This window comes from Panthera leo, chromosome A1 (assembly GCF_018350215.1).
Source record: "Panthera leo isolate Ple1 chromosome A1, P.leo_Ple1_pat1.1, whole genome shotgun sequence".
Classification (NCBI taxonomy): domain Eukaryota; kingdom Metazoa; phylum Chordata; class Mammalia; order Carnivora; family Felidae; genus Panthera; species Panthera leo.
The window spans coordinates 90413093-90435617 of NC_056679.1; the positions used below are offsets into that span (position 1 = coordinate 90413093).

Consider the following 22525-nt stretch of genomic DNA (forward strand, 5'->3'; position numbering starts at 1 on the left):
GGAAGCAGGCTCCATGCTGACAGAGCCTGATGCGGGGCTCAAACTCACGAACTGTGACATCATGACCTGAGCCGAAGTCAGACCCTTAACTGACTGAGCCACCCCAGGCTCCCCGGACTGTGCCTTCCTAAGAAAACTGTGTTCCCTTCAGTGCCTAAGCTGCCTCCCAGCAGCCTCAAGAATCACAGGAGCCAGTGCTGGACCTGTGTCCTAGACTAGGATGTGCAGTGGATGTTAGACAGCAGCTCCTCTGGAGAGTCTGAACAGTGGTCAACCTCAAAAGCCCATTTAGGAAAGCCAGACATGGTGCTCAGTACCTTGTGTAGCACCAGTGTGCTTCCAGCACTCATTCTGTGCTCTGTGCATCTAAAAATCATCTCAGAGGGTGGGTGGGACCCTCTGTGCTCTGCCTTCCTGGGCACAGAAGGTGCTTTCCACTTCACTCCTGTCTCTCTGCCCCCCCCCCCCCAGAGTGTGTCCGCCCCCCAACCAGGAACCACTCCTTCAGCTCCCTGTTCAGCTAGGTGTGATGAGTCCTGCTGTGGCCTCTGCCATGGCCTTCCTTGTGCCATCATAGACATCCTGGCTTCCTGAACCCTGTATCTCTAAGGGAGGAACAGTTAGAGATGTGGTTTTGTTCAGGCTGGCCTTTAAAAACAGATGCCAGCCCTGGGGCGCCTGGGTGGCTCAGTCAGTTAAGCATCTGACTTCAGCTCAGGTCATGATCTCATGGTTTGTGGGTTCAAGCCCCACGTCTGGCTCTCTGCTGTCAGTGCAGAGCCCGCTTCAGATCCTGTGTCCCTCTCTCTCTCTGCCCCTCCCCTGCTCACTCTCTCCCTCTCAAAAATAAATAAACATTAAAAAAAAAAAAAAAAAAAAAAACAGATGCTAGCCTGGATTCCTCATTGAAGAGTCTGAGTGTGACGAGATGTTCTGCCCATGAAAAAGCTTTCAGGTCTTGAAACAAGGATATGCCAATAGTATAGGATTAAAATAAAATCTCCAAGACCCAAAGAGAAACCCCAGCAGAAACCATGGAAAAAAAAAAGTTTATTCCAAATCCTGATGAAGTTTTAATATGCCAATTTAACTGCAATTTAGAGAGACGGTTTAGAACATTTCAATAAAACAAGCGAGAGATTCCAGACTCCTAAATTGGATGTGGGTGATGAGTATCTTCTTTTGTAATCAGTAATTTTATTTGTTAAGATTTAGGAGGGAAAAAAAATAGTTAAAAATGGAATATGACCCAAAAGTGTTAAAGTCGAGTTAATAAAATCATTCTGACATCAACAGGAAAATGGTAACAGAATATTTCCAGATCATACCAAAAACAGCACTTCATGAAAAGGAAAAAATAAATTCCAAATAGGAACAGTGAACAGATTTTCAGATAGCTTAATAATTCAATTTAACAAAGAGAAGTGAATCAAACACGGGTCAAAGGCATTTCTTCTAATTTGTCAGGGAAACAGCAACATTGATAAAGGATATATGTGATGAAAAGGGAAATTTGAAATGTCCTAAAATGCTTCAGTTCAGAGATGGAAACAACTAGATCAGTGTTTTCCCAAATTGGACAGTTCTAAAAATTGCCATGTCTTCTTCAGTCATGACTTCTGAAGCCACAAGAAACCTCCTTAAACTTTCCAGAATAAAAATGTGTGATTACTTGGCGGAGGAAAGACTACATTATCTTCCTGTTGTTGATAATGGAAAGTGATATTACAAAGTCATTGTCTTATATTTGAAAAAGCCATCAGAGTACATGGCCAAAAATGTCAGGGCAAAAACAAAAATGTATCTTAAGAGATGTGTCTGGCAGTTAATAAAACACATTGTACTTTTTGTCTGGATTTTGTGATATCCATGGTATTGTTTTTGTTTTTAATTTGAGACTTGTCCTTTCTCATTCTAAAGAAATGCTTGTTTTCAAACCTAATTTTGTATTTTTCCTAAAGAGGGCCCCCCAGAATTGTTTAAGCTCATAAAAAGGGCCCCTTAAATCCTGAGTCTTCCCCTGCCTGCAAGCATTTGTGAGTCAGGAGAATAAGCAGAAGCTTCCAGGAAGAAGTGGGAGGGGAGTTTTTGATAGGGATCAGATACAGCTGAAGGCCTTTGAGGAAAAAGAAGTCATTTGGTGGACGAGGGTGATGCCAGACCTGTCATCACCTCATGGCATTGAGGGCAGTGCTACTGTTCTGGCTGCCTCCGGGCTCGGCTGCCGGTGTGGCTCTCCCTCACCCTCACTCTCTGCCCTGCTCCCAGGTCTTCTTGTGGGCACCCTGGACGTGGTGTTGGACTCCAGTGCCCGCGTGGCCCCTTATCGAATCCTGCACCAGACCCAGGACTCCCAGGTCTACTGGACAGTGGCATGTGGTAGGTGCCTTGAATCACAAGGGATGCTGGACAGGGCCTGCCCTAGATGAGCAAGGTGGACCCCCCAGCAGGGAGGGGACCCAGCCTGCATTCCTGGACTGGATATTGCCTCCAGAGAACCTGGTGCTACCCTTCGTTCAGACCACACAGCCCAGGCCTGCGTCCAGCTTAGGAAGGCAGCTCAGAGGTTCACAGGTGCCCTGTAGTGCTTTGAGATTGTGGACATTGGTGGGAACGTGCATGTACGGAGCAGTGAAAAATTGGAGTTACCCGACACACAGGTTGCCTGCTGAGGGGGAACAAGAACAAGCCATCTTTCTTTTTTTTAATTTTTTTTTTTAACGTTTATTCATTTTTGAGAGAGAAAGACAGAGCATGAGTGGGGAAGGGGCAGAGAGAGGAGACACAGAATCTGAAGTAGGCTCCAGGCTCTGAGCTGTCAGCACAGAGCCCGACTTGGGGCTCAAACTCATCAACTGTGAGATCATGACCTGAGCTGAAGTCGGACACCCAACCGACTGAGTCACCCGGGCACCCCCATCTTTCTATCTTCTTGTGTCAGCTGTCAAACTGTAAACGAGTATCCTTTCTGTAGTCTAAGCACCATACTTTGGGCTTTTTTGTGTTGTTTGTTGGTGACTTTGTTTCAAATGGCCCCCTGGGGCACCTGGGAGGCTCCTTGGTTGAGCATCAACTCTTGCTTTCTGCTCCGATCATGATCTCACAGTTCCTGGGATCAAGCCCTGCTTGGGATTCTCTCTTTCTCCCTCTCTCACTGCCCCTCCCCTGCATGGGTGTGCTCTCTCGCTCAAAATAAATAAACTTTAAAAGTAAATAAATTGGGGCGCCTGGGTGGCTCAGTCAGTGAAGTGTCCAACTTCAGCTCAAGTCATGATCTCAGTTTGTGGGTTCGAGCCCCGCATTGGGCTCTGTGCTGACAGCTCGGAGCCTGGAGCCTGCTTCAGATTTTGTGTCTCCTTTTCTCTCCCTGCTCGTGCTCTGTCTCTCTCTCTCTCTGTCTCTCTCTCTCAAAAATTAATAAACATAAAAAATTGTTTGAATAAATAAAATACAAATAAATAAAGTGGACCCAAATGTAATGCCAAGGTGCTGGCTGGGTTCCTAAGCACAAAAAGTGTGATGTGCCTCATAGAGAAAGTAGGTGTGTTAGAGAAGCTTCATTCAGACATGTGTTACAGACAGAGCTGCTAGCCATGAGTTCCACGTTAGGGAATTAATATATATTAAATAGGGTGCCTTTAATCAGAGAGCCACATAAAACAAAGTCGTGTATTGATCGGTTGATGAAAATGTTGTGACTACAGGTTTACAGGAGCTTAGCCTTCCCTGTAGCTCCCCTGGGGTCAGTATTGTTCATGAGACTTTACAGAAGTAGCTGCCGTGAATAATGGGACTGGCAGTAGTCATCCACCTGGGAGGAGACACGCTCAGCCCTCCCTAGAGTCTGGGAGGAGGTCCTCTTTCAGTGGGTACCAACCCAGCTGAGGTCACTGGGATACATTAACGGTCACAGCCAGCACTCAGACAGCACATGCAGCAGGCCAGGCACTTATGTGAACTTCCCGAAAACTCGAGAAGGTGAAACTTTGTTTTTTGTGAGTTTTTTTTTCCCCTGTATTTTGAAGATGAGGAAACTGTGGCACAGTGAGGGTTAGGAGGCCTGAGAAAGGATAAGAGCATTCACAGCTGAGACCCCTTCTTCCAAAGTCATCTTCCTCCCTGGCACCTGAATAGAGGTGCCCTTTCCCCTGTGTAGGAATCAACAAAGGCTTCAAAGTCTGGGATTGCCCAAGGCCAGGTGGGGGCAAATTGGGACCCCTGCTCTCCTGGTTCCAGAGTCTGCCTGAAAGAGGGGCTTCCTATGGGGTGGGACCCAGGGAGGTTGTCCTGTGCCTGAGCTGCAAGGAGACACGTTACTCTAAAATGGGCCTTTGTGGAGGCCTCTGGGTGGCTCAATTGGTTAAGCATCTGACTCTTGATTTCAGCTCAGGTCATGATCTCACGGTTGGTGGGTTTGAGCCCTGAATCGGGCTGTGTTTTGAGGATACAGAGCCTGACTGGGATTCTCTTTCCCTCTGTCTGCCCCTCCCCCGCACGCGCGCGCGCGCACACACACACACACACTCACACACTCTCTCTCTCTCTCTCTCTCTCTCTCTCTCTCTCTCTCAAATAAATAAAACTTTAAATAAATAAAACTTTAAAATAAATGAAATGGGTCCTTTGGGCCCCTGGTTGGCCCAGTCAGTTAAGCGTCCAACTTCGGCTCAGGTCATGATCTCTCAGTTTGAGTTGGAGCCCCACGTCAGTCTCTGTGCTGACAGCTCAGAGCCTGGAGCCTGCTTCCGATTCTGTATCTCCCTGTCTCTCTGCCCCTCTCCTGCTCATGCTCTCTCTCTCTCTTTCTCAAAAATAAATAAATACTTTAAAAGAATTTTTTAAGGGCACCTGGGTGGCTCAGTTGTTTGAGCGTCCAACTTCGGCTCAGGTCATGATCTCACGGTCCGTGAGTTCGAGCCCCGCGTTGGGCTCTGTGCTGACAGCTCAAAGCCTGAAGCCTGTTTCACATTCTGTGTCTCCCTCTCTCTCTCTGATCCTCCCCTGTTCATGCTCTGTCTCTCTCTGTCTCAAAAATAAATAAATGTTAAGAAAAAAAATTTTTTTTAAATTTTTTTAATAAAATAAAATGGGCCCTTGAGATTTTCCCTTGTCTCAGCAATGTTCCTTCTCAGCAGATGAGGAAGAGACAATCCATGGCAGTGAGAGGAAGGCCATGCTTGTGGCAGTGTGGGAACTAGCAGGGCCTGGTGCTGGGGAGCCTTAGTCTTTAGCCTCAGGCCACACACTGACCTATTCCTGCTTCTACCACACCCCCCAAGCCTGCCCTGACCTCTGCTGTGCCTCCCTCCTTCCCCTTCAGCTCTGCAAAACCAGACATGGTCATGCTGACACCTGCCCAGTGAATCCTGACTCCTTAGCTTGCCATTAAAGGACTTTTGGGGCCAGCCTGCCTCCATTTCTGTCCTTCCCTCATCTCACAACTGGCCTTCAGCCAGACCAGACACACCTGTCCTGGCCAATGTGTAGTGTCCCCCCCACATCCACCTAACCTTGCACTCTGTTGAGAACCCGCCCAGTGTCAGCTCCTATGGAAAACCAGATTCCCCAGACCCAGGTATCCACTTTTTCCTTCTTGCTACTCCAGACTCACCATGTTTGGGGTACTTTTACCAGCACTTTTACACTAAGGGCTCACTGGCTCTCACCCTAGACTGGCAGCTCCCTAAGGGCAAGGGTAGAGTCTGAGCAACCAGTCAGCCTGGGCTAGGACCATGGTTTGGTCACATCTCAGCTGTGTGACACTGGGCAACTCACTTAACCTCTCTGTGCCTCACCTCCATCCTATAAAACAAAAATAATGGTACTGTCTCCAAGGTTCTCTAAGAAGAAAATAAGATATTCCATGAAAAGTTCTGAAAACAGAAGTAGCACTTAATAATAATTAGCTATCTTTTTTATTCTCTGAACCTAACATAAAGATGGCATAGTTTGTGTTTACTTAGTGCTAAGGGAAGATTGAGTTACTTCTGATAATTCTTTTGAATGCACATAGGTAAATATTTATACTCAAAGTGCAGACAGATCCACACAGTGGACAGTGTGGACAAGATTTCTTCTGTTTGAGGTTGCCAGGAATGTGTGCATGAAAGACAATGACTCTAGAGCTGTATCACTTGCAAATTTAACTTCCAAATTCAAATGCAGGTTCTTGGCAAAAAGAGAGAGAGAGAGAGAAAGAGAAATCCCTTCTCCTACCAACAAGACCTTGGCCTCTGTGCACCAGGGAAAGGAGGCCATAAAAGAAGTCCAAAGGAAAAACGGGGGGAGAAGAAGGAAATTGTGGGTGGAATTATGCCTGTAATTTTGATTGTCTGTTGTGACTCACTGACAGTTGTATGAATCTGGGTTTAATTGCCTTCACGTGGGCATCTTCACACTGGCCCACGGGAGAGGGGAAGGGTCTTAACTCAGTATTGATTGCTAGAGTAGTGAACTCCTTGGGTAAATGTAAAGGAACAATCAACCTTAACCAAGACCAGCTGGGTTGTGACATGTCCCAGAGCAATCAGTGAGCGAGATGCCTGGGACAGAGTTGATGGTAGGGACCAACTTGGCCTGGCCAGGGCAGGGTCAGGATTGAGTCTTCAGCTGGTGGAAGGTTGTTGATAGGTAGGGAAGGATGGGGTGGCAGAGAATCAGGCACCCAGCAAAAATTGGACTTGGGTCTTTACTCAGGCTCCCTCCATGCCTAATCTGTGGGCCTTACCATGGGCACTCACAGTCCATAAACTGATCAGCTGAGAAGGATGCAGGGCTTTCACTCTTCTGGTGTTCATTCGTTCAGAAAACGGTTTCTGAGGGGCGCCTGGGTGGCTCAGTCAGTTAAGCATCCAACCCTTGGTTTCAGCTCAGGTCATGATCTCACGGTTTCATGAGTTTGAGCCCCGCTCTTGGGATTCTCTCTCTCCCTCCCTCTCTGACCCTTCCCTGCTTGCACACGTGCCCCTCTCTCTTTCTCCAAATAAATCAAATTTAAAATCTTAAAAAAAGAAAAGAAAAAGAAAACAGTTCTTGAGTGAAATCCCCTGCCAGGCACAGGCAAAATCCCAAAGAGGTAGGGGAAGCCAGGCAGAGACTCCTGTCATCCCTTTGCTTCCCCTCCCAGTTCCTTCAGTTGGGGAGAGGGGGCAGAGAAAACAGCTGCCCCACCCTTCAGGAGCGGCATTAAAACTGCCCTAAGTTTTTCCATTACCACTGGAGCTGCTGTGCCCTCCAGAACCCTTCCCTGAGGAGAGAAGGGACTACCTCCTAGGCGGGCTGAAACTGGGGACTAGCCAGAAGCTGCAGGGGTCAGGAGGGGGCAGGAGAAGGGCTTGGGTGTGAACAGGGGTGGTGAGGAGGACCTTGCAGGCAAAGGCCTGGGTGGGTGCCTCTGGCTTCAGAGAGAGCAGGCGAGAGCCTCTAGCTTGCCCCACAGAAGACCAGCTGGCCAGGGACCTGGAGTCCTACAGGAAGCTCCATCCAGCTGCCATCTGTGGACACCTGAATGCTCCTGAAACTGCTGGCACTTACAAGTCTGACTGTCTGGTCAGTCACCTATATATCAAAGACCACATCAAGTCCTTTTATCTGGAAGGGAAATCTTTACAACTAAGCAAACCTGCAGATCTATAGACTATTTCTGGAAGGGCATGTAGGAAGCTAGTGGTGACTCTTACTTGGTGTTAGAGGAAATGGAGGCTTTATGTTCCACATGACTCTCTACAATTCTTCCTGAACCATTTTTCGTGTTCATGACTACTGTTATGTATGTAAAGTTGTGGTTTTTTTAATGTTTATTTAATTTTGAGAGAGAGACAGAGTGAGGACAGAGGAAGGGCAGAGAGAGAGGGAGACACAGAATCCAAAGCAGGCTTCAGTCTCTGAGCTGTCAGCCCAGACCCTAATGTGGGGCTCGAACTCACGACCCACAAGATCATGACTTAAGCCAAAGTCAGGCACTTAACTGACTGAGCCACCCAGGCACCCTTGTACGTAAAGTTTAAGTAGGAAAAGAGTAAGCAGCCTGAAGATTGGAGTCTTTTGGATATAGCAAATTAGGTCATCTGTTTTAGTCTCTGAATTTATGGTTAAGGCCTGGTGATTTTAATGATTTTCCTCTTTTTTACTCCACCAAACCTTCCCTAGGTTCTTCCCGCAAAGAGATCACAAAGCACTGGGAATGGCTGGAAAATAACTTACTCCAGACGCTGTCCATCTTTGACAATGAGGAAGATATCACCACCTTCGTCAAGGGCAAGATACACGTAAGGTTCAACTTCCACCACTGGCTCCTGCTCCTGCTCCTGCTCTGGGCTGGCAGGTTCACCTGTATCATCTTATTTAACCTCCAAACAGTGTGGTTAGGTCTTCTCTCTGTTTACTAGAAATGGAAGGCAGTGTTCACTCCCGTTCTCTCAGTCTTGAAAGGGGCATTTGAACTTGCCACACAGGTCCCTGCTTCTCCCGGCCAGCTGCAGGAGTCTGACCAAGCTTAGCTGGGAGTTTCCATTCCCCACAAAGGAGCAGCTCTCATGGCCAATGCCTTGGCCACCGTAACAGGAAGAAGATGGAAGTGATAGAATAGTTGGAGGCATGTCTCATTTACAAAACGAACACTACTTAAAAATGTGTGCACCCTCTGACCCAGTGATTCCCTTCCTTGGAATTTACCATATGGTGTCGTCATACATGCAGAATAACACATACTCTGCAGCACTGTCAGCAGAAAGACTGGAAACGGCACCTTCCAGTCTATGGTAGGAGGGGAAGCAGCTGCTATCTGTTCTGCAAAATGAGAGCGGTACTTCTTGCTAGCGTAGCATTTATGGAGTACCGTACTGAGCGCTTTATGTCAGGGGACTGGTTAGGTCATATATGTTATACTTAGTGGAATATGCATAAAAACTGATGCAATGATAGTTGGGTTGTTTCCTCTTCCAGGGGGACAGTTAACACTGTAAGGAGCATCTACCTAAGCGCATGCTCATGTGTGTCTTCTTTTTGTTCAGTTATTTTGCCTTCAGTGAGATTTCTTGGAGGTTCTTACTGAGTCAAAGTTTTGCGGTGCATAGTTGCTTTGAGCAGGCCCTGTGACTTCTTTATGCCAGAACTTTCCAGACCTGGGCAGATGACACCAATAGTTCCTCGGCTCTTCCCCGTGTGCTTTGGGGTTCAGAGTAAGACCTGCATTGCCTTTCTAGCTGCACAAAGAAAGGCAAGGAGGGCAAAGGCAAGTCTCTATTCTCCTAATGAGCAAGCTGGGCAATAATAATAATAATAACAATAATAATAATAATAATGACTGGCTCAGTCGGTAGAGCACCCGACTCTTGATCCCTCGGGGATGTGAGTTCAAGCTCTACATTGTGAGTGGAGCTTAACTTAATAATGGAGGCACCTGGGTGGCTCTTGTTGGCTAAGCATCCGGCTCTTGGTTTCATCTCAGATCATGATCTCTCAGCTTCGTGAGTTTGAGCCCTGTATTGGACTCTGTGCTGGCAGTGCAGAGCCTGCTTGGGATTCTCTCTCTCCCTCCCTGTCTCTCTGCCCCTCCCCAACTCATGCTATCTCTGTATCTCTCAAAAGTAAATAAATAAGCTTAAAAGTAAGAATATTGATGATGATGAAGCAGCAACATTATTAAATGTTTCATCCATGCCAGACCCAAACAAACTAACCAACAAAACAGAACAAAATTTCTCAATGACTCATGGGTTAAAGAAGAAACGCATATTAAAAAATATTTAGAACTCGGGTGCCTGGGGGGCTCAGCCAATTAAGCATCAGATTCTTCATCTCAGCTCAGGTCTTGATCTCAGAGTGGTGAGTTCAGGCCCCCACACTGGACTTCACACTGGGTGTGGAGCCTACTTAAGAAATTTTTTAAAAAAGAAAATACTTAGAACTGAATGATTGTCAAAATACTGCATATCCAAATTTGTGGACTGCAGCAAAAACAGTACACAGAACATCTGAAGCCTTAAATCTTATGAGAAGAAAAAGAAAAGGTGGAAACTAATGAGCCAGGCATCCAGTTCAGTAAGTTAGCATTTCTGACTCCAGATATCAGGAAATTTGAAGGAAATCACAAAGGGCAGAAGTTAACTGCATAGGAAACAAAGGAACAATGCAGAAAGGCAACACGTCCTGAAAACCAGCTAAGACATAAACCTGTGGCAAAAGGGATCCAGGACCAAAGCTAGAAACCTCAAATAAGCAATGAAAAGAATGAAATATGAGAACCATCTATAAAAAAGCAGAGTTGGTTTTTTTAATTTTTTGTAATGTTTATTTTTGAGAGAGAGACAGAGCACGAGTAGGGGAGCAGCGCGCGCGCACACACACACACAATCTAAAGCAGGCTCTAGGCTCTGAGCTGTCAGCACAGATCACAATGCAGTCTTGAACTCACAAATCATGAGGTCATGACCTGAGCCAAAGTTGGACAGACACTCAACCGACTGAGCCATCCAGGTGCCCCTAAAAAAGCAGAGTTTTAAAAAGGAGAGAGAAATGCCCTAAAAAACTTTAAGCCAACCAATTCAGGAGTTTAGGGGTGTCTGGGTAGCTCAGTCAGTTGAGCGTCTGACTCTTGGTTTCAGCTGAGGTCATGATCCCAGGGTCATGGGATTGAGCCCCCCCCCCCTCCCCATATCGGGCTCTGCACTGACAGCACCAAGCCTGCTTGGGATTCTCCCCCTCCCTCTTCCCGTGCACATGCACACATGCGCACGCTCTCTCTCTCTCTCTCTCTCTCCCTCTCAAAAAATAAAAAAAGAAGAAGAAATGTTTATTTTTAAAGTCACTACTTCAAGCCAGCCATGCTAGAAGTATTATTAGCTCAGGGAGTTGAGGGCATCTGCCTGGGGTCTGTCTGTCCAACTGTGTGCCCCAGCCTTGCCCACTGGGCCTCCCATGCTTGTGGCCTTGGGGCCAATGAATGAGAGTCCTGGGTCCCACTGCCTGGGTTCCCTGGGGCCACAGAAACCCCTGGGCAGGCCAAGAGTCAGTTCCCTTGTCCTCCTCCAGGGCATCATTGCAGAAGAGAACAAGAACCTGCAGCCCCAGGGAGACGAGGACCCCGGAAAGTTCAAGGAGGCCGAGCTGAAGATGCGGAAGCAGTTCGGGATGCCGGAGGGGGAGAAGTTGGTCAACTACTACTCTTGCAGCTACTGGAAAGGTCGCGTGCCCCGGCAGGGCTGGCTCTACCTGACCGTCAACCACCTGTGCTTCTACTCGTTCCTGCTGGGGAAGGAAGGTGAGTGCGGCAGGCAGGCCCATCATCCTCAGCTTCTCTCCCCACTGCCCCCCCACCCCAGAAAACTCACCACCTCTCCAGACCGCTGGGGTTCCTGAGTGCCTTCCTTCCTCTCGGCCCCCAGATACTCTGTCCCCACACACACACCAGAGGATCTCCCCGAAACCCAGTGCACCTCACCGGCTCTCGGTAGGGAGGCCCAGACTCGAGCTAGGTCTGCACCTGGCTCTTGGGGGCTCCCCATCCCACCTCCATCCATCGATGTGGTTCCTCACAGAGTGACTGCACAGGGGCTCCCTTCTCTCCTTTAAGTGGAATATCCAAGGGCACCTGCCATCCCTGAGTGGCTCCGGGTTATGGGGTGCCTTGTTGCTGCAGGACCCTCCCTGCCTCCGGACACAAGGCTGGCGCCCTCTGCTGCTACATCACCCCAGGAAAGAGCTCCCAGGGCTTCAGCCCTCCTGAGCCCAGCAAGGCCTTATCCCACCAGGCACACATCTGACACACCCTTCCACCTGCCCTTCTTCCCTCTCCACCCTGCCCTTCCCACCTCCTCACCAGGCAGGGGTCAACGTCCCCACTGTTAGCACACTCCCACTAGGTGGGCTTCTCTGGACCGGGGTCTCAGCTCACTTCCCATGTTCATCTGTGTTACCCTTCAATCATTTGTGGGACACATAGTCACCCCAGATATTCTTGGGGCCGGTCCCTCCATGTGGATCACATGTCCCAGCACAACCAGGCTCAGGCATGGGGGACACACAGTCAGTGATTCCCTCGGGGACACACAGTCAGTGATTCCCTGGGGAGCGGTTGTCCCAGTGGGTGCACGTGCTGCCCAACCCTCCGGCCCGTCTGACCCACTGGTGTATCTGTCCTGCGGGCATGCAGTGAGCCTGGTGGTGCAATGGGTAGACGTCACAAGGCTGGAGAAGAATGCCACACTGCTCTTCCCCGAGAGCATCCGTGTGGACACCCGGGACCAGGAGCTCTTCTTTTCCATGTTCCTGAACATTGGTGAGACTTTCAAGCTCATGGAGCAGCTGGCCAACCTGGCCATGCGGCAGCTGCTGGACAGTGAGGGCTTCCTGGAGGACAAGGCACTGCCCCGGCCTTCCCGGCCACACAGGAACATCTCGGCTCTGAAGCGGTGAGTGGCCCTCTGGGGTGGGAGGGACACGCCCCCCTCTCGGGGTGTATTTGGGACAGGAGGACACTATGAGGTCCACAGAGGTGCCATCCAAAAATAGCTACTACTAACCACGAAGAGTTACTTCTCAAAGCCCTGTGAGGTGGAGGGGCTCATATGCTGGCGATTGGTAGACAGTAATGATGGCTGGCCCTCCTCCCCGGAGCACTACCGTTGTGTTCCTCAATTGTAGCTGCAAACCCGCACGACTGGCCGGGAGCTCAGGGGTTCCCGGATTCATACCCGTGTACCAAGACCTCATCCCCGCCTGGCTGTTTCCTGGGTTGCCCCCAGAGACCATGGCCTTGGCCCAGACCGTGGGGTACACCTTCAGGACCAGCACGTCCATCCAAGGATGTCACTCTCCATATGTGAGTGATGGGGTTGCTGCTGGAACCTTCCAGAAAGGAAACAAGCAGGGCCAGGACTTGACACTGTCCATCAGGGTGTGCCTGCCAGGCCTTGCTCAGGCTGCTGGCAGCCCCCTCTACCCGGGGGGCTGAGGAGAAAGATATTTCCAAGGAAAGAGCCACCAAAGGGGCAGGACCAGGGTGCCAGGCGGCCACTTCACATGGCCATCAGATAAGCGAGCATACCCTTGCATTCATCAACAGGGCATCTTGGGGAGTCCTCCTCTGGGTGTTTGAGTGGGGCTGGGTGTTCCCTGGCAGAAGTAGCAGCCTTGGGCAGAGGCATGCAGGGCAGTTGTGGGGAACCCCTGGGCACTGGGGCCCTGTCCATCCTCAGCACTGAGCAAGCAACGTATGAAGCCCTGTCAAGCTGTGGGTGTCCTCCAGAGCCCTTGCGGCCCAAAGGCACACTGTTTGCTGCATACATGTCCTCTGCTGGTCATGCAGATGTCTCCCGTGGTACATGGGCATCTGCTGTGTGTGTTTTATTGAACTCGAAGGTCTCTGGGGCATGACCCCAAAGAGCCCAATCCCGTGTGGAAACCAAGGCTCTGAGGTCCCCTTGCGGGCGTATTGTGTCCTCACTCTTATCTCCTTTCCTCCCACCCCACCTTGGTTTCCCAGAGACCTGGATGCCCGAGCCAAGAATGAGTGCTACCGGGCCACGTTCCGGCTGCCCAGGGACGAGCGCCTGGATGGCCACACAGGCTGTACGCTGTGGACCCCGTTCAACAAACTGCACATCCCTGGCCAGATGTTCATCTCCAGCAACTACATCTGCTTTGCCAGCAAAGAGGAGGACGCATGCCACCTCATCATACCCCTCCGGGAGGTGAGCCCCCAGTGCCATGCCAGCTCCACGACATCTGGTGGCAGGCCTGCGGAGGGTACAGAGCAAGTCAGCAACTTCCCTGAGCCCCTGCACTGGGGCCAGGCCCCTCCAGCTGCCAGGTTCCCTCAGGGATCCCCTTGACTGCTGGGGAGCAGGGTGGGGTTTGGCATGCCAGAAGCACTCACACTGGGACATGAGGTAACTTCAGGAAAGTCCTCTCCAGTCAAATCCCTGTGCCTCTCCAGTCAAATCCCAGTGGTGTCCAGCAGGTGAGTGTCCCCAAGTCCTGCCTTCCTGGCCCTGCAGTTGGACTTGAGCAAAGTCCTGCCTTGGCTGGGCTTGGAGGACTATGGACCCTCACCAGCCCCACCATGTCACTCTTGGAGGCCATCTCACTGTTCCTCTCCCAACACTTGCCTTGGCTGTGACTCTGGCTCCAGCAGGGCTGGAAGTCCACTGTCACCTGTCAGGGATGGGGGGCAGCTCTCACCTGTCACAGATAAGGGTCAGCTTTCACCTGTCAGGGACGGGACAGCTCTCACCTGTCGGAAGTGTTTTTTCTCAGGTCTCTTAGGCTTCCGCAGGGACCTTGAAGTCAAGGCCATTTGTTCTGTGCTGCCGTGAAGGGTGTAGGAAGTGAGGGAGAGGGCCCCTGCCCAGATGGAAAGCACTGACCCCACAGTCACAGCAGGTTCCCAGGCCTCCTCTTCCTCATGGCCCAGCAGAACAGGCGGGCTGTTCAACTCTAGGAAGCCCAGTAAGGTTCTTCAGTTATAACCCAAATCACAGTATCTTGATTTTATTAAAAACCCAGAACAGTGACACCTCCCTGCATTTGTACAACGCACTCAAACTGTAGGTGCAGCTATGAGCAGGGGTGGGGGGTTCTATGTGCTGCCTCGTTTCCCCAAGGGAGGTCAGAGGCAAAGGACTCAAAAGAGCCACAGACCCAGAAGCTCAAGGCTCAGGTAGCCCCTAACCCCATGTTCCCTTTTTGCACTGGGCCCGTGAGTCTATCCTGGGCGCTGTGCTGACCTGGCCCTGAGACCTGGGGTGGGTGCAGAGGTCTCCTTAGGCCTCAGCTCTATTTCTCCTGATGATCCTACCTTTTTTTTCTTTTTTAAGTTTTACTTTTTATTTTGAAAGAGAGAAACAGAATCCCAAGCAGGTTCCACCCTGTCAGTGCAGAGCCTGAGGTGGGGCTCAAACTCATGAGCTATGAAATCATGACCTGAGCCGAAACTGAGAATTGGTCTGTTAACTGAGCCACCCAGACACCCCTGATCCTGCCATTTCTGATGGCAGAGAGCTCTGGCTGAGGCGGGGGCAGACTGTCTGGGGCTCTTGGGATGAGACTGGTCCCGCAGCTAGTCTGGACAGACCCGGCCTGGTGCTGATGATCCTCCTTGCACCCACCAGGGCACTTCACAGAGCCTTCCACTCAGAGCATGCTGTGTGCCCACACCCAGTAGGCTCTTGACTCTGCACCCACCCTCCAAACATGCTCTTCCTGTTGCAGCCTTGGGAAGCAACATTCCGTCCGTCCGTCCGTCCGCTCAGCTCAGAAGCAGGAGCCGTCCTTGCTCCTGACCTGGCCTTGTTCCCGCATCCCAACCATAGCATGTCCCTTCCTCTCCACAGCCACCTCCTCGGGAGGGTGCTGCCTGCACTGAACCCCATTAGTCCCCTCCTCCCACAGCATGTCAGTGCCCTGCCCCGGCTCGTCCAGCATCTCCTGTGATTAGAAGAGTCCCCAGCTGCCTGCTGTGACCTGTGGACCTTTAGTGAACCATTCACTCCTTTTTAGGTCTTAGCTTACATGCATGCAGATGTGCTCACACACACAAACACACACTCATATGCATCTGCACACATACTTATCCACATATACACACACCATACACACACCCACATGCATCTGCACATATACCACGCACACGCACACGCTCACATGCATCTTGCACGCATGTAAGTACACGTACACATTACCACCCCTATATGCATTCATGCACATACCTACACATACATACATACATACACACCATAACACATGTGTGCACTCCTACACGTACATTTGCACACATACATACATATGGGATACATATGGGATGCACATAATACACACTCACACATCCCTCTCGTCCTCACTCTTGCCCCAGCTTCTCCAGCCTTTCCTTGTTTGTCAAGCTGGTCCCATCCCTTCCTCAGGGTGTTCGCTGGGAATTCTGCCCTGATGTCTGCCTCAGTTCCTCCCCTGGCTCTACCAGTTCTCAACCTCAGTTGCTACCTCCCTGTACCTCCCTGGAGGTGCCTTCGGCACGAAGCAGCCTGATGGAGTCCTAGCTCACCCTTTGGTCCCTACTCACCTGTGAGAACTATGCTTCACCTACATGTCCATAGTCCAGCCCCTGGGCTGCAGGCTCTGCAGAGGCATCCCTTCAAAGTCCTTTTTGCACCCTCCACACCTGTGATGCTCTGTCCACACGCCTCAAGGTCAGAGCTGGACCCAGGACACACTGTCAGCAAGTGCAAGCAGGCCACTCACTGTGCTTTAGAGTAAGAGAGTAACCGGACATCTTTGGGAAATCAAATGGACTAGCAGCTGGGCTGAGCACCTTTCATTCTGCATCATCATTCTCATGACAGCCCTGCAAGGCTGATATGCTCGCGCCTGCATCAACTGGGGGAAACGAGGCTTAGATGTGCACGTAACTTGCTCAGAGTCACATGTTAGCAAGCAGCAGAGTCCACATATGAATGCAGTGGGGCCCAGAGAGTTCCCCTGACCCCTCACAGCACCCTGGCCAGGAGAGAACTATGTGAGGCTGCTGTGTCTCAGACATACAAAACTGTTCAGCTTTCTGTCCCAAGACACAGATGCCTAATAGGTTGGGGGTTTTTTTTTTTGCCTTCTCAGGTGACTATTGTTGAAAAAGCTGACAGCTCCAGTGTCCTGCCCAGTCCTCTGTCCATTAGCACCAAGAGCAAAATGACCTTCTTGTTTGCCAACCTGAAAGATCGTGATTTTTTAGTTCAGAGGATCTCTGACTTCCTCCAGAAGATGCCATCCAAGCAGCCGGGTGGCAGTGGAGTGGGAAGAAAAGCCAGCACCATGGAGCCGGCCCCAGAGGTAAGAGGGCCCCTTGGGAGCCGTGAGGTGGGGATCGGGGCCAGGGCCAGGGCCTCCATGCTGGAGTCTGATCTTATGGTGCCTGTTGTGGCCTCAGGTGGGGAGGGCACCCTCTGGGTGCAGGATGGAGAACCTAATCTAGCACCCATCCCAGTATCCCAGCCACACACTGCCTGACCTCACAGGCCTCTCTGCACCCCACCACACCCCCCAGTCCTCTGAGCCTCACCTGTCTGTTCCAAGTCCCATTCCACATAAGAGACCTTCTCTGGCTTGACCAGCCAACCTCATCTCCATCCGTGGGGAACTTTTGCTACACTATCAAGGCCTATCCAGCATGGGTTTATTTACTGGTATTTCTTCTGTCAATCTTTCAGGGATTTTTACAGGGAGAGACCTCCTTTTCATCTATTTTTATTTTTTTAAGTTTATTTATTTTGAGAGAGATTGTGAGTGGGGGAGAGGCAGAGAGTGGGGGAAAGAGAGAATCCCAAGCAGGTGCCATGCTGTCAGCACAGAGCATGATGTGGGGCTCAAACTCACAAACCATGAGATCATGACCTGAGCCAAAATCAAAAGTCAGGTGCTTAACTGACTGAGCCACCCAGGTGCCCAAGGCCTCCTTTTTAAAGACTTACCTTCAATATCATTATTACACCAACAAAATTCACAATAATTCCTTAATATCAAAGACAGTTGAGGGGCGCCTGGGTTGCTCAGTTGGTTGAGTGTCCCAACTTCGGCTCAGGTCATCATCTCATGGTCCGTGGGGTCAGGCCCCATATCAGGCTCACTGCTGTCGGTGCAGAGCCTGCTTCGGATCCTCTGTCCCCATCTCTCTCTCTCTGGCACTCTCTTGAAAATAAATAAACATTAAAAAAGAAACAAAGACAGTTGAACCTTGAACAATGCAAAGGTTAGGGGCATCGACCCCTCACACAGTCAGAAATCCACATATAACCTTTGACTCCTCAAAAACTTAACTACTAACAGCCTATTGTTGACTGGATGCCTTACAAATAACATAAACAGTTGATTAACATATGCTTTGTATGTTATCTATATATGTATTATATACTGCATTTTTACAATAACGTAAGAGAAAAGAAAGTGTCATTAAGATCATAAGGAGGGGCGCCTGGCTGGCCCAGTTGTTGGAGCATGCAATTTGATCTCGGGGTTGTGAGTTTGAGCCCCACGTTGGGTATAGAGATTATTTAAAAGTAAAACCTTTAAAAAAAAAAAAAAGAGGAAGACGAGGAGGATCATAAGGAAAGGAGAATACATTTACAATACTGTATTTATCCAAAAGATCCGTGTGTGAGTGAGGCCGTGCAGTTGGAACTCGTGTTGCTCAGTGGTCAACTGCATTTGTATTCACGTTTCCCCAAACTTTTTACTATTCGATCGTTTGCATTGAAGTACAGATAAGTCACATGCGATCAATTGATACGTCTCTTAAATTCCTTTTTATCTGTAGACTTCTGCTCTATCTCTCATTTTTCTTGCAGTGTTTTGTTGAAGGAATTGGGTCATTTGTGCTTTTCCTGATGTGTCCCTTTGTCCCCTATTTTCTGTCAGTTGGTAGTTGGATAGTGAGATCCAGATCAGATTCACGTTCAGTTGTTTGTGTGTTTAGGGGGCAGATCTACTTGTACGTGGGATGATTGAGGAGCTACATACTTCCACCAAGAGCTATATTAATACCTGGTCATTGTGTTATGTGCCATTGTCAGTCACTGTCGAGCCCTGTATAGATCTGGTAACTCATCAGGGATTGTAAGATGGCGTCACTCTACTACTGCCATTCCTTTTGTTTATTAGCTGGAATACTTCCATATTGAGAGGAGCCCCCTCATCAACTACCTAGTTACCTGAGGCACAGTTCGCATAGGAAAGGCAGAGTAAACCTTGTAGCCTTCCTTTTTTTTGTTCACCAGTTGTTCAAATGATGAGTCGGTTCCCTAGCATCCTCCAGATGTGATCATGCCATTTGTTATGTCTATTTTGTAGTGTAATTATGAACTTACAGATTTGGGCGCCTTGATATGTTTCGATCCATGACAGTTATTATCCTCAGTCCATCTGTGACCGGAGAGAGCCCCCTGAGGTTCTCATTTGTGCCCTTTTGACACAACCCTGGTCATTTTTGCCTGCTTCCTGGTATGACAAGATGTGTGTGCTGTGGGTCAATTTGAGTTTGTAAAAACACTTCAAGACTAGAAGAGTCCATATAAAAATCCACATATTTGGCTTCTCTGGAAAAATCTGCGGCCCTGGTATGACAGCGCTCACATTCCCACCAGGTGGCATTGGAGCCAAGAGGTAGCACATGGCCTTCAGCTCCCTAGAGCCCCCACCTGGTCTGGCCCACAGAGCCCTTTAAATTTTCCACCCCTGTAATCAATGCTCAATAAGTTATTAAGCAGGTAAGGAATGGATGGGAAGGGGCCAGACAGAACCTGTTCATTAGAAACATTCAGAAAGGTTTCTTAGAGGAAGTTGGGCTTGATCTGGGATTTCAAGGGAAGAGTAAGTTTAGGTTGAGTGGAAAGGGACATGAGCAAGCATGTTGAGCTGCCTTCATGAGGCCCAGCACCACAAAGGACAGGGCTGCCGGGCCAGAGTAAGCACAGGCCCCTGGCCCCTTCTAAATGGTCATCATTCACCCAACATATTTTTATTGCATTTCCATCAGGTGCCAGGTGCTATTCTATGCACTGGGAATAGAACAGTGAACAGATTAGACAGAGTTTATATTCTAGTGAGAGAAACAGACAATAAGCAAACAAAGGAGGGGCTCCAGTCACATGGCATTTAAGCAGAAGCTTGAAAGAAGGGAACAAGCCATGAAGTATCTGGGGAAAGAGTGTTGGAGGCAGAGGACATAGCATGTGCAAAGACCCAGAAATGGGATTGAGCTTGGCACAGGCTACAGAGACAAGCGAAGACCAGTGTGGAAAGTGAGGTTAGAGAGGAGGCAGGAAGCCAGAGCATGGAAGCCTGTAGACCTTGTAAGCACGTTAGCATTGACTCAGTAATACAGGAAGCTGTCAGCACGTTCTGACCAGAGGAGCGACACAATCTGTGCATGCTTTCACAGAACTGTGGCGCCTTGTGTTGGGAACAGGTTAGAGGTGCGGCTCCTCAGTACAGAAACCACATGTGGCTCTTGAGCCCTTAAAATGTGGCTAGTCCAAATCCAAACGTGCCATGAGCATAAACTAGACACCAGAGGTTGAAGATTTGCAATGAAAAGAGATCTCAGTAACGTTTTCTATGAATTCTGTGTTGGAATAATCATATATTGGCTATATTGGATCAAATAAAATATGTTGCTAACACTTATCTCACCAATTTCTCTCACGCTTTTTAATATGGCTCCTAGACTGTGTTAAATTACCCACACTGCTCTCATTCTGTGTCTCCTGGACAGTGCTGGACTAGAGAGTGGCGAAAACAGAAGCGGAGTTGGAAGGCTGTTACAGTAGTCAGGACGTGGGACAATAGAGCCATGGTCGAGGGAGGTAGCAGTGGAGCTGGTAAGAGGTGGTCAAATTCAGGGTGTACTTTTTTGTTTTTCAATTGTGGTAAAAGACACATCACCTAAAAATCACCATGTTAACCATTTTTAAAAAAAATTTTTTAATGTTTATTTTGAGAGAGAGAGCACAAGCCGGGGAGGGGCAGAGAGAGAGGGAGACACAGAATCCAAAGCAAACTCCAGACTCCAAGCTGTCCACACAGAGCCTGACATGGGGCTTGAACTTGTGAACTGTGAGATCATGACCTGAGCCAAAGTTGGCCACTTAACCGACTGAGCCACCCTGGCACCCCTTACCCGTTTTTTTAAGTTTATTTATTTATTTTGAGAGAGAAAAAGATAGTGTGAGTGGGGGAGGGGCAGAGAGAGGGGGAGACAAAGAATCCCAATCAGGCTCCAAGCTGTCACTGCAGAACCTGACTTGGGGCTTGAACTCACGAACTGTGAGATCATGACCTGAGCTGAAGTTGGACGTTTAACTGATTGAGACACCCAGGCACCCCACCACCCCACCATCTTAACCATTTTTAAGTGTACAGTTCAGTGGTGTGAAGTACATTCACATCTTGTGTAACCATCACTACCACCCCCATCTGTCCATCAACTCTTTCCATCTTGCAGAACTGAAACACTCACTCCCTATCCCCCTTCCCTGCCACCTCTGGGAACCACCACTCCCCTTTCTGTTCCTATGAACTTGACTGCCCAAGGTGCGTCTTATAAGAGTTCCTTTTGTGACTGGCTGATCTTATTAATGTAATGTCCTCAAGGTTCATCCTCATGGTAGCACATGTCAGAATTTCCTTCCTCTTTAAGGCTGAATAATATCCCATTGTATGTTTATACCATGGTTGCTTAGCCATTCATCTTTTGATGGACACTTGGTTTCCTTCCACCCTTTGGCTATTGTGTAATGCTGCTGTGAGTGGGTGTGCAAATATTTCTTCAAGACCCTGCTTTCAGTTCATACGGATATACCCAGAAGTTGAATTGCTGGGAAGAAGTCAATGGGTAATTCAGTGTTTAATGTTTTGAGGACTTGCCATACCTTTTTCCACAATGACTCTACCATTTTACATTCCCACCAGCAATGCCCAAGGGCTCCAGTTTCTCCCCATCCATGCCAATGCTTGTTATTTTCTGAGTTTTCTAATGGATGTGAAGTGGTATCTCATTGAGCTTTGGGTTTGCGTTTCCCCAGTGATTAGTGATACCGAGCATCTTTTCATGTCTTACTGGCCATTTGTTTAGCCTCTATGAAAAATGTCTATTCAAGCCCTTCTTCACCTTTTTTAAAATTGGGTTGTTTGTGGTCAAGTTAGAGAAGTTATCTATATATTCTGCATATTGACCCATCAGATACATAATTTGCAAACATTTTCTCTCATTCCATGGGTTGTTTTCTCATTTTGATTATTATGCCTTTTGATACACAGAAGTTCTAAATTTTTATGTGGTGCAATTTATCTATTTTTCATTTATTTCTTGCACTTTTGATGTCATATCCAAAAAATAATTGCCAATCCAATGTCATGAAGCTTTTTCTCTGTGTTTTGTTCTAAGAGTTTTTCGGCTTAGCTCTTACATTTAGGTCTGTGCTCCAGTTTTTAGTGAATTTTCATGTATGGTGTGAGGTAAGGGTCCAGCTTCATCATTTTGCATGTGAATATCCAGTTCTCAGCACCATTTGCAATAAAAACTTAACCTGTTCCCCTTAAACAGTCTTGGCACCCTTGTCACACATCATTTGACCATATATTCGAGGGTTCAGTTCTGGGCTTTCAGTTCTGTTCCATTAATCTGTATGTCTTTATGCCAGTACCACATTGTTTTAACTATTGCTTTATAGTAATTTTTTTAATGTTTATTTATTTTGAAAGAGAGGATGCAGAAGCAGAGCAAGCGGGAAAGAGAGGATCCCAAGCAGGCTCTGCACTGTCAACACAGAGCCTGACCCGAGGCTCCATCCCACAACTGTGAGATCATGACCTGAGCCGATATCAAGAGTCAGATGCTTAACCAACTGAGCTACCCAGGTGCCCCTGCTTTATAATAAATTTTTCAATCAGGAAGTATGAAACCTCCAACTTCATTTTCTTTGGCTATTGTTATGGCTTTTTGTGGTCCTGCCCTTGATATTCCATATGAATTTTAATAGAT

The 22525-nt window shown here is 48.6% G+C and overlaps 1 protein-coding gene across 3 annotated transcripts in view; it reads left to right on the plus strand.

Moving 5' to 3' along the window:
• The window catches only part of TBC1D9B (TBC1 domain family member 9B), a 45720-nt gene that overhangs the window by 1307 nt on the left and 21888 nt on the right, over positions 1 to 22525 (plus strand). For 2 of the 3 annotated variants that reach the window (XM_042932500.1, XM_042932483.1), the window contains exons 2-7: positions 2269 to 2379; positions 8149 to 8267; positions 11032 to 11260; positions 12152 to 12410; positions 13484 to 13691; positions 16609 to 16821. In XM_042932500.1, the coding sequence (XP_042788434.1) occupies positions 2269 to 2379; positions 8149 to 8267; positions 11032 to 11260; positions 12152 to 12410; positions 13484 to 13691; positions 16609 to 16821 (1139 nt within the window). The remainder of the gene's footprint in view (positions 1 to 2268; positions 2380 to 8148; positions 8268 to 11031; positions 11261 to 12151; positions 12411 to 13483; positions 13692 to 16608; positions 16822 to 22525) is intronic. The other variant, XM_042932490.1, reaches the window with a different exon arrangement.